Below are 12,559 nucleotides of genomic sequence, written 5' to 3' on the forward strand. Positions count from 1 at the left end.
GCCGGCCGCCCCGTCCTCCGGGCCAGCCCGCCTCTGCGCTGCCGCGGGACCGGCGCCTCGCTCCGAGCAGGGCGGGGCCGCGGGGCGGGGCCGCTGACCGCCGCCGCTGAGGCCGCCCCGCCCCCAACGGCTCCCCACCGCCTGCGCGCGCCGGGCCCCGCCCGCTGCGGCCGTTGGGCAGCCCCGTGCCGTCAGACGCCCCGCCCCCTGCCCTCCCGCCCCCCCGAGCTGCGGGAGGCGCCGGGAGCGCGCACCGCCGGGAGCCGCGGGCGGGGGCGCGCAGCCCGGCGTCTCCAGCTGCGGTGGCAGCTATGGCGGCGGCGGCCTCGCAGCGCGACCCGGGGGATTGGCAGGACTTCTCGGGCTTCCAGCCCTCCGCGGGGAGCGGCCCCGAAGCTGCCCGCGACAAAGGCGGCTGGGGCGGTGGGGATTTGGGGGCGAAGTTGTCCCTCTGCTTTGAGCCCCCGCAGGCCCGGGCTGGCGGCGGCGGCGGCGAGAGCCGCGTTCCGCTGCGGCCCCTCACGGAGCAGAGCGCCCTGCAGGACGACGAGTGAGTGCAGGCCCGGGGGGGAGGCAGGGAGAGGGAGCGGCGGTGGCTGGGCCGCCCGAGGGGAAGGCCTGGCCCGGCCTGAGGGGACAGCCGGGGTGGGGGCGCGGGGCAGGGTGTGGAGCCGGCGGGCAGCGCGGGCTGCGTGGCTCGCTAGCCGTGCCCTGCGAAAGCGCTGCCCCCGCGCCTTCTGGCCGGGGCCTTCCTCTCGCCGAGTCCCAGCAGGGCTTGTGGGCTGCGGGAGTTGAAGCCTTTCCCCACCCGCGGGGCTGCAGCAGGGAGCCGCCGGAGCCGGAGCCGGCCGCAGGCGCGCATGTTCAGCCTGGGCGGCGCAGGGGCGGCCGAGCCGCCGGCGCCGGTTTGCCACGGAGCCTTCTAGGTTTGTTCCCCGAGCCGCCGGGGAAGTGTGTGAGCGTCCCAATGCCTCTTACCTCCAGGGTAAGAAAAAGTAGCTGTTCTGAAGCGCAGAGTGACTGAGGGTGGTTTTCTGTAGCTTCTTCCAAAATGCCCACTGTTTCGGTGTTTGAAATTAAACGTGGAAAGTACAGATGGAGAGCAAAGTCTCATCTGTAACTGTGATAATTGTTTTTTCCCCTGAGCAACAGAGCCTTTCTGATCTATGCTGCTTTCTTGTTTTTAACATTATTTTACAAGTATTTATACTTGTTATTTTACAGTAAATTTCAGTCAGCTTATCTTCATTAAAAATACTGCAGTTTTTCTTTTACTTTGGGGTAACTACATTGTATGTCTTATTCTAAGAGAAGAAAAAAACCTGTTAGCAAAAGACTAGATATCTATGGTATAAACAGTGAGGTAAGTTCAAAGAACCATCAATCAGAGACATGTTGTGCAGTGATGAGGCTCTGTCTGCCCGTCTGAGTCTGGCTCAGCCGTTCCTCTGACCTCCTCTGAGCCTAGCTAGGCAACCACTCCAACCATGCACCCGCAGCGGAGCGCTTAGAGGCAGGGTTTGTTAGCTGACTTGAGGCAGCAACCTGCTAAGAAGGCTGCTGTGTTTCAAAATCTGAACTGGTATACCAGAATAGGGCTGCATATGCAAGCGTCTAGTACAGCCAGAGAGGTTGTACGCTGTAGATACAGTTAAGATCAACTGTAGACAAGAGTGGTGGGGCTGAGCTCAGCAAAAGTACTTCTGGATAAAACTAAATTCTTGCAAAATTCTAGTATAATTTGTGCACGTTCGTTATTCTGTGATGAAAGAAAAGATTTGTCTCAGAATTTGCTACTCAGCCTCTGCTAATTCCTGATTTTAATGTGCAAAAGGCAAGGAAAACAGGAACAGCGCTAGGAACGGAATTTATAGTTGAGCTCAAATTTCATTAAATGAAGGACCCATCCACCCCCCAAAAAGATTTTGAGTATGGTTATGTAATTAGTAATGAAGCTGTCTCTTCATTGCATTGTTTTATTTCACCGCTGTGCATACATTGTTGGTTTAAAAAGGGAAATAAGTGATGTTTATCAAAAAACATTTTCTTTTAGCTTCAAAACGTTATAAAAATATTGTCGGTAACTTGTAGATGAATATTTAGGGAGGAAAAAATAGTTGTTCATAGAAATATATTATCATTACAAATATGTTTACTGCTGATCAGTTGCTGCTTGTTTTAAGGTCTGCTTTTTTGTTCCTTTATTCCTCTCTCCAGGATTTGGAATGCTTTGACTGATAATTATGGTAACGTAATGCCAGTTGACTGGAAATCTTCCCACACCAGAGCTTTGCACTTGCCAACGCTGAATCTTTCAGAAAAAGGGGTGAGTTCTGATCAGCAGAAATACTCTCTTTGGATCTTTTGTACTCAGCAGAGAAATAAAACAATTTCCATTTGTATAAAAGAGTGTTATTATTAAATGGCTTAAAATATTTCTAGTGCTTGGCATTATATATGGGAGGTCTTTAAAAATCAAAAAATCAAACAACCATTGATGTATGTTTGCATCTCCTTGAGCTCGAGTAATTCAGGTTTAGTTTTAGATGGATGTTCTTTAGAGCCAGAGCATGATAGAAGAAATTGGAAAACGAGAGTGTTGCACGTAAAATCTTTTTACTGTCTGTTTCATGTTGAACACTGTTCTGGGTAAGGAAGGGAAAGAGGCGGGAGTAGTCTGATTTAGTAAATCCAGCGTGGACTGTTTTTAAATTCATCTCATTCTGCAGTCAGGTGGAGACTAAAGTGGCTTCTTTTACAGAAAAGGTGACCCAGGAGACGCTGAAGTGCAAGAGTTTGTTTTGTTTTGTTTCTCTTATTTAACAAGAAGAATAGTTGGTGGGGGAGGGAGCAGGGAATGAAGAGAGGTTTATAGCAAGGGCTGTCCTCTGATCTTCTTAAAAGTGAATTAAAATGCTTCAGGAAGAAAAGCTCGGAAGAATTCCCATCTCCCAGGTCTTCTAAGGAAATGAGTGGCTTATCTTTTAAACATAGTGAAGTTGAGTTATGTTGTAAAAATATCTATGTGTAACCTGAGAATAGGGTAATGCTGTGACTTCTGCCATCCATTATATAATCCACAGCTACTTTTTACTGTGACAGGAGCAAAGATTGTTCTGCTGAAGAGGATACTTTGGGGTTCAGCAGGGGAAGATGGCAATTTGGAACTCAGTTTCTTGATTTGAGTCTGATGATTATCCCTTGAATTCGACTTGTGTTTATTGTAATTTTTATTAGAGTGTTTATTCAGATTTTCTAAGTGGTTTTAAAGTAATTAAATTCTTACATTTTAAAGTAAAAAGACTTACAGCCGCCCAGGCTGTGACCTGGTTGTGTGACTGAAAAATGGACTCGAAGACTGATGGATTTCTTGATAAGAAACTAGGTACAATATAAGAAAATGTTTCGTATAGTTTTTGTAAGTTCTTTGCAGAAAGTTATGAAGGAACTACATAAAAAAATGTAAAGTGGTATTGCTGGATTAGAAAGAATCTTAGGTATGCTGCCAGTAGAGAGAAAATCAGTTTATGTATTAAACACATCTCAAGTTTTTTCAGCTTTCACTCCACCTGGCATGCCTTTTGATGTGTAAAGCCCATCTGTTTGGGAGCGTTTGACATACTTTTTTTCTACTTCTCTGTGTTTCAGCAGTATTTCTGGATATGTGACAGCACATATGGACAAGCTAGTAGCTTGTTTTAACTTTCTTACAATGAATACTAACAGCTAAGCAACACTTCCTTGATGCATTTGAAATTAATAATATGCTGTTGAACTTGTGCTTAAAGTATTTCTTTTCCTGTTTTAGTAGGAAAACTATGTAGGTTGAATGAGGCTGATTCATCTCATCTTTGTTGCTTCACATCACAGATCTGTGAACACTTTTTTACAGCTCTGACGCTCAAAGAAGTAGTTGGGTGGAAGTGTTGTGCAGTGGTACAAGGAACAGGATTGTGCAATTGCTGGTTTATTGTATTTTTGTTAGATTACTTTTAAACAAGTCATTCCCTGGTAGGAGTGTGAGGGCAGAAACGGGCATGGGATGTGGCAGGGTGGAAGGCCAGGTGGTCCTTTTGACATCAGCTGTAGCTTGGGCTGGTTTAGGTGGTTTGTTAGCCTAAATCATCAGAATATGTTCTGATAGTCTCTCAAAATGTTGCTTCTGGACATGTCAGGAGGGGAAGCTGACCTCCTTCTAGATAAACTGTTATCCTTACTATCCCATAGTTGTCATAATCCTATATACATGGAAGAAACATTGGAGGACTGCAGATGTTAAAGAATGTCAAACCTGGGATGTATCTGTGCACTAGGTGAACAGATATTCTTAGTGGAGCCCTGTCACTGCATGGTTATTGGAATTCAGATTCTGGAAAAAAGTGGGTGTTTTAATTCATTCTGATGGCTGAAGAAATACCAAATGTATGTTTTCCCCTATAGACTAGCTATCTGGGGATATCAGTAGCATCTTCAAAATGAATCTGAAAACTATTAAGGTTTCTGAAGAAACGAGGAAAATTGCAGGCATTACAACAACAACTGAAAACTGATACAGTGAGACCAAGGACTTTATACAGCTAGTCATAATACTTGTAAATTAGCCCAAAGATCAGTTAAAGCGATTGAACTCAAAATGTCAAAGGTTAGGGGTTGCAGCTTTTGGGGGCTGGGGGACTTTTCTAGGTTGGTTTGACTGGAATCTAGTAATAAACAAAGTGCAGAAAAAAACAAACAACTTTGTAAATAAACTACAATATATCACTGTGTGAGAGTACAGTATACCTGACTGATTAAGGAGGGGACTTAAATCTTTTCTTTTACTATATATACAACTTAGATTTTGAAGGATGAGTGTAATTTGATGGTATATGTGTGGGAACAGCATTGCTTCTGTTTCTTTTTGAAAAGACTGAGATATTAAACAATATATTTTTAAAATAATCTGGGGTGGTAACCATGTTTTGTTTTTTAAAACAACTTTTTTCATGTCTTTTATTATGTGAAAAAGTAGAACTATAAAAGCACATAAAATAACAGGTTTGTGTAATGTTAGAGATTATAGATAGGTTTTCACCCCACACTGACAAATGTCTATCTTAATTTAAGATTTAAATATCTACATTGGATTGACTGCCTTCTGTGCAGATATCTGTGTGTCATTGTGTATATGATCTTTATATGCTGAGGGTATTTAAAGAGTGACAGCTATTTTAACTTTCTCCAATCACAGTTTTGATTTCAGTTGTTAAGGTACTTCAGTTTCCAGGTATTTGACAGCAAGAATCATTGATTCCATTATTATGGGCAAGGAATCTGTTCCATTCTTAAAATTCAATGTTCGTTCCCCTTTTGTTTTTTATATATGTACATGTATTTTATATATATGCACACACACAAGTGTGTGTATATATATTTATATAAATACACATTTTCATGCTTTCTAGGTAAATGATAACTTGAACCTTGACCTGTCAGATGACGAAGAGCTGAGAGAACAGTTGGATATGCATTCTATCATTGTTTCCTGCATCAGTGATGAACCACTCTTCACAGCAGAGCAGGTGAAGTGTTTAGCAAAGACAGTGTTCTCGGTGTAGTATTTTCTTTTAGTCTGCAATCATTTTTTTGTTCTTCTTCCTTGCTGTTCACCATAGCTAAGCTTCTTGATCTTTATTTAGCGTCATAATAATATGTGAGATATTACTACGTCATTCAGATTTGAAAAGTATTCCAATGCCAGCTGAGGTTGACAGTCCAGGGTCTTTGAAATCTTTATACATTTCTTACCAAGAATTAGTCAGAAATACTACTAAATTAAATAGATGTGTTAAGAAGCAAAAATATTTTCAGAATGTTGGTGGTATTGTAGAGTTTGTAGTTTTTCAGCATGACTGTATGGCCATTCATATCTTCACGGGGCTTTGTGCTTAGCGAGAATTCTTTGAAGTTTTTGCCTGATATGAGAGCAGATCAACAGTTCTGCTACTAAGCTTTCAAATTACTTAGTGTCTAAAGGCTTCTGTTCCAAATCCATGGATTTACTTATGTTATCTTGAAAATTGCTCTTCTGAGTAAGGTTAATGACTGTCCATTAAGATCCTGCTTTAGTAAGCAAACGCAAGAATATATTTTCTTGTTGTTTAACTGGGTACCTGTGAACTTTGATGACCATGGTTATTAAGAGTATGAGAGACAGGGTTGCTTGAACTGCCTCAGCTCTTTTTTACTGAGGTGGATCTCAGCACTGTCTACAGCCTTTAAACCTGTAAAAGCTGATGTGGTGTTTATTCAGCTGTTCGGTTAATAATTTAGCCTGTAGAAATATGGTCATTTCTATACTGAAAAGTAAGATCTCTATGCACAGGATTTCTGTTCTCATACTTTCTGTCTGGCTCAGGTCTTATGCCCAGGGATGCAAATCACCTTCAGGTTATGATCTATCAGTTCATAAAACTTCTCATAAGCACAGTAGATTTTCAGGTTATTCAGAGCTTTGGTTTTTTGCTTAGAGAAGTGTAGTGAAATGGATGGGGAGGTAATTGATTTTGTTGTTGTTTTGTTTCCCTTCAGCTGAATACTCAGGAAAGATATTCCAGCTCACTCTTTAGTTCAGTTCTCTTAAGCAGAACCATGTGTACCTTCATATAGAAATAACTGTGTAGTTTCAACACACTGCTTGTTATGAGATCACCAGTTTACCTTGAAAAGGTAGGCTTATTCTCAGAGAGCAAGGATGGGGAGGAAATGTCAGTATGATTTCGTTGATTCTCTTCCATCCAGTATTGGTATTAGTTTCATCCAGCAGCATCTTTGCTAATTGAAAGTAAAAAAAACCTTAAGCTCCTAACAGCTTTGCTTCAAATTGCAGGCAGTTTGTCTTCATGCAGGAGGGTTTTCATAAGGGTTTTCATTTTTTGAAGGTGATTGAAGAAATAGAGGAAATGATGCAGGAATCACCTGACCCAGAAGACGATGAAACGCCTACCCAATCAGACCGGCTCTCCATACTTTCCCAGGAAATTCAGACACTCAAGAGATCCAGTACGAACAACAGCTATGAAGAGAGTAAGTGATATTTATTTAGTATTTTGCTCTTATGCTTATTGAAAATATTTTAAAGGGTAGGTTTGCCATGTGTTTGAGTTATAGCAAGTCCTTCTTATGAAATACCTGCATTCAAAAATATTTTCAAAATGCCCTGAAAGAATAGATTTAGAACATAACTAGAAGACTTGATCTTTTTCAGTTTTCATAACTTAGAATAAAAATAAAGCTTTATAGAATTTCAAATTAAAGCAAATAATGCTGAAGCTTGATTCACTGGAATGAGGTCCCTTCATAGGTAAAGTGATAAGTTGATCATTCTTATTGAACTTTATTCATTTCTATATTTTAAAGTTAGACACTTTCTTGAGGCCAGTACACTGTGTTTAAGAAGATTAGCTAAAGCTCTTGAAAGCTATGCAGTAAATAAAGAAAATAGTGTTTCTTTGGTACTGTTCCAGTCACTGCAACATATCTTGATATACAGTAACACAGAAATAAGGCAACCATTGCTTTTTTTCCCCATAAAGACCTTGTATATTTTTGTCTCCTCCCCTTCCGTTCCTCTTCAAAAAGTTTAAAAGTTAAAAAAACCCCTTTGTATCTTCTTCTACTCAAATGAAATAATCTGTTCTTCCCTACACAAAAGGAAAAGAGAAATCACATGTATAGTTTAATTGTAGTAGGTTGAATTGTATGTAAAAAACCTGTGATTAATCAGTTTCATGATGGAAATTTGTTTCATCTGTGTATTTGTCAAATTCAATCTAGAAGGTGATAGGAACACAAAGAATATTTGCTAGATGATCCTTCTGCTTTGGTCCCTCTTACGAAGTTTGGTGCTTTCTTCCCTGTATTCTGGGTCAGCAATATAAATTCTGTAGAAGATTCAGAAAACTGGCTGACCTTTTGTGACATGACTTACAGTTTCTGCTACACTTCAGATTTATGGAGGAGATCCCATTTTCATGGCTGGACTCTTAGCTGTCTCAACACATAAATTTCAAGAATGGGAAAGCAAAGTGTATCCTGCTCAGCAGGGCTTCCTGCTTTTCTGACAGTTCCATATGTCCTTAGGTTTGGAGCTAATCAAGCTTGCTTGGTATTTCATATCATATTTATTTTGCTTTGCCTCCGGAGTTCATCTTGTCTGTTGCATCTTTATAGTTTAAAGGTCAGCCTTGACCAAACAACGCCTTGAGTTACTTTGGCAGATAATTTAACTTTGCTTCACCAGTTTCTCAGAATCTGCTTTCATGTCTTTCAGGTCACTATTTTATGAAAAGCTCTTGCTGTCTTTTTTTTGTGTGCAGAGCTGCTTCAGAATTAGTCTGCATCTCTCTGAAATTGTTGGAGGGTTTTCCTGGAAACTGTCTGGCTTTTATAAGACAAGTCAGAGGTGTTAATATTTAGGATTGAGAGCAGGAAATCAAAGCTTGTATTTACTTTTTTCTTGGATAGAAAAAGACATGTATTAAGACAGTCCAAAAATAAAACCAGTTACAGCTCTGGTTATACAGGTGATTCCTTTAGCCTACATATCTAAGATTTAATCCAAGTAGTCTTCTGCATTTGAATTTACTCTGTCTTCACTCACCTGCATCAGCTAAGTAGTTCCTATGTAGCCCTTTTGTAGGCTTTGATAATGACAACTGATCTATCATAAACAAGTCAGGATTGTAGTTGGGTAATCTGCACCTGTGTTTTTGGAACAATTATTACTTAGGCTGTGAAGCTGGTTCTGAAGTGTTGGGACTCACTGGTGCTCTCTCTAGTTGTCTTTTACAAAAACAAAACAGTGGTACAACCTGTGCTTTTTAGACTGTCCTTTGTACTGAATGCATTTGGAACTTACTCATATTAATTTTTACCACAGAGTATACTCAGTTTCACAGACTGTAAGGCCTATTCTGTGACTTGCACCCACAGAGCACCAGATAATCTTGTCACTGAATTTACCTTTCTTCCCCCTGCTTATGTTTGAGTTGATGTTGCTATTTGCTATTGCTGACAACCAGACTTGACTTTGCAAAAAGTTATTGCTGTGGTAAGACCTACTGTGGTATGTGCAATGACTGTAAGCACAGCCAAGATCTGTGTTACAAGTAGAGTCCATAACCTGCATGCTACATACTTAGAATAGTCTAAACAACAATATAGGCGACGGATGGTTCAAACTCTTGAAAATTAGATCCTTAAGTTGTTGGTACTGTTACCCTGTTTGGTACTGTTACAGTGTTTGAACAAAGTTTAAGGCCTAAGCTACTCTGAAAAACTGTGGCTCCTTGCCAGAGAATTGCCTTAACAGGTTTCATTGCTTTCTCTTTAGTGAGTAAGTGACAAGGAGCTTTCTCCAATGAGTTTTCCTTGCTGTAATTTAAGAGAGAAAAATCACATTTCACCTATTACCTTTGATGCTTCTAAGAGCTATACTTTTTTTGTAATTTGTGGCCTTATTTGTATTTTTCAACACTGGTCTGTAGGCACTTTCCCTTGTAACAATTTTTTTTAAACAGGACATCTACTAGACTAATTCAACGTAACCAAATAATTATGAACATCTATGCAGTGTCCTTAAACAGATTGTACCCTTCAGTGTAACCAGGACTAGCCATTTCTCAAATGCCAGTGAAAATTATGTTCTTTGACATAGCAACTGCTGGGATTTACTAGCTTCCTAGGTGTGTCAGACTTAATTGGGAATGGAAAGCAATCCTCAAAGAACGTGCTCACTTTTAACCCAAGCAAGCCTCAGAACATTCTTCTTGGTCATAATTTCACTCTCTGTAAGGCATGACCCAATAGTATCTTTAAAATGCAAACCTGGAGGGTGTTTTTGTTTTCAAACTGGCTTTTTACAGGCTTCTGATTTAGCTTTGACCAATTCAGTCTCATGCTTTCTCAAAACTATTAATGCTTATTTTTGATTGAAATAAGCCTGTCAGCTAATTTTGATCTAAGTCTTTGTTTCAGGCAAGACAAGGCCATGCTTTTGACTACAATCCCCAGACAAAGAAAATTTGGAGGATTTTGTTGGTTTTTCTACTAAATGCATCTAAAAACGTTCTCATTAAAGCTTGGCGCAAGCTTTTATTAATATGCATGCATACCTTAGTAATATGCCCAAGAAGATTCCCTCACTCACATAATTTCTGTATTACTGTAGGTGAAAAATCCAAGGATTCCTTGGAGAAATGCCAAAGTGTTGATTGTTGTGTCAGAAAATATGGAGACCTTTTACTTTGAACAGTGAGTGTAGGTGTAAAGTAATAGTTAACAGAGGTGTCAGCTTCCTTAACTACAACATGCTGTTCATACTTGCAGATTATCTCAGATTTCTCAGAAATAAGAAGAAAGTTTAACTATCTTCTTGTTGCTAATCTAGTTACCTCTGTGATGTGTTTATTCCTTTAGGAATATTGTTTTATTCTATGTAGTTTTAGAATGGAATTTTTTGTTTTGAAAAATTTCAGAGTACTTTTTTCTTGTAATTCCCACAAGTATTCTCATGCTTAAAATCTTGACAGATTACTTTTTATATGAACTGTTTATAGGAGTAAAAAGATTGTCTGTTGCTGAGTTAAATGAACTGCTAGAAGAAATTGAGACCGCTATTAAGGATTATTCTGAGGAACTGGTACAGCAGTTGGCTCTACGAGATGAGCTGGAGTTTGAGAAGGAAGTGAAAAACAGCTTCATTTCTGTCCTCATCGAAGTACAAAACAAACAGAGAGAACACAAAGAAACGGCAAAGAAGAAAAAGAAGCTGAAAAATGGTAGTCCTCAGAATGGCAAACAAGAAAGAGGTCATATGCCTGGAACAGTAAGAAAATTTTTGTAACTATTTATACATTCAATTTTTTTTTTTTCCCCTATGGGAAGTAGTAGTCCTAGATTATATCAAGATACCTGGTACACCTGCTTCCATGTCTTCATTCGCAGACAAGGCTTAGGCACTTCCTACTGAGATTATTTTTTTCACAAGGTCATATAACACTTTATTCTTCTTATACTCAAAAATGATTTTTTTATCATTTGCAAATTAGCCTGGAATCAGCATACCTTTCTTGCAAAAAATACTGTCTTTGGAGGTACTGCTGTGTGTTCTATTGTCAGTAGGCAAACTCATTTATCTGTTTGGTTTCACTGTGTGAATTTTAGTGTGTGTGTGTACCACTGTTAGTCTTGCAGGAAATTCAGTATTATTGTTGACATAGTTGTACCAATATTTATTGATCATGTTGGGTTTTAGGTAGGAAAAAACTAAGTCTTACCCTGGATCTTTTGAAACCTGTGGCAGAGTCACTATGTCCAACGAGAGACATGGGTGAGGCCGAAGTGTAGTGCAGGTGTACAGGAAGGAGATAATTTGCTTTATTCTTTACAGAACATAGCAACAAAAGGAAAAATGTCTTTGAAACAGAGTTTGAATAATAGGAGGCAGAGAATGAAAGAAATTAGGTTATTATCTTGTCAATGCAATTTTTTTTTCTTATCTGTCTAGTATAATTTTAAATTACTTAAGTGGGATATCAGTGTTAGAATTTCTTAGTGTCTCTTATAGGATGTGTAAAATGTGGTTAATGTATTGTAGATCTTGGCTAAGTCCCAGAAAGAATGCTTCAGTTTGACATCAGAAGGTTTTTTGGGTTTGTTTTTCAAACATAAGGAATAAATTTTTGTAATGAAACTTTAATTCTTCAGAATCCATTTCTAACCTTAGAAGAATAAGATACCTATGATATAACCCAAATGGAGTTCTGATCTTGTCCGTCTAATGAAAAGCGTTTCTGCACATAGCTAAGTTTTAATGGAACTCTAAGAAAGTATATGTCTGGAAAACAATACAAAATTGTCATCCCTTTGCAAGAGCACAGTGAAAAGTTCAAATATACTCCTTTTTGGTTCTCAGTCATGGAAAAACAAAAAGCGGTATTCTAACTAGGAAGAAAAATTATTTGGTTTTGAAACTTGAGTCAAGTGATTCATAAGCTATTCTGGTTAGTTTCAAGTTTGAATGATGCTTTCAAGTATAACTGTACGTGGTCCCAATATAAGACATTTTCATATTTGTTTGCTTCAAGATATAGATGAGTCAGATTGCTTTCTGAGAGGGATAGAACAAACTAGCTCCCAAGTAAGACTGTAGGCTGCATATGTGTGGTTCCTTTGAAAATAGCTTTCACTGTCACCAAGTACAGATTTGAGAGCTTTCTCCCAGAAAGAGGTGCAAGCTTCCTTCCTTCAACACTCCTTTTTTTCTTTTTTTTTTTAAGGAAGTGCTGAGAATGTGCATATAGATAGTATGTTTAAGTAACTTTGTGAAGAGTGAGTTTCTGTTAATAAATAATGTATAAATTAATAATTTTATTAACTAAACCTATAATGAAGTCTCATTTAAATACAAAGCTTGGAAGTGGGTTAAATTTTCATACTCTTAAGAAAATCAATTCTCCTGTAGATACTATAATTGAATTTTAATAAATAGAGGTTTTAATTCTTTGTCCTTGATACA

General features: G+C 39.3%; 1 protein-coding gene across 1 annotated transcript in view; it reads left to right on the forward strand.

The window, feature by feature from the left end:
• Positions 1 to 224: 224 nt before the first annotated feature.
• FEZ2 (fasciculation and elongation protein zeta 2) overlaps positions 225 to 12,559 on the forward strand; it is a 31,783-nt gene continuing 19,448 nt past the window's right edge. The window contains exons 1-5 of the mRNA XM_072856564.1: positions 225 to 550; positions 2,218 to 2,326; positions 5,445 to 5,561; positions 6,921 to 7,065; positions 10,599 to 10,867. Of these exons, the coding sequence (XP_072712665.1) occupies positions 312 to 550; positions 2,218 to 2,326; positions 5,445 to 5,561; positions 6,921 to 7,065; positions 10,599 to 10,867 (879 nt within the window). The 5' untranslated portion in view covers positions 225 to 311. The remainder of the gene's footprint in view (positions 551 to 2,217; positions 2,327 to 5,444; positions 5,562 to 6,920; positions 7,066 to 10,598; positions 10,868 to 12,559) is intronic.

This window comes from Ciconia boyciana, chromosome 3, assembly GCF_034638445.1.
Source record: "Ciconia boyciana chromosome 3, ASM3463844v1, whole genome shotgun sequence".
In the NCBI taxonomy this organism is placed as follows: Eukaryota; Metazoa; Chordata; class Aves; order Ciconiiformes; family Ciconiidae; genus Ciconia; species Ciconia boyciana.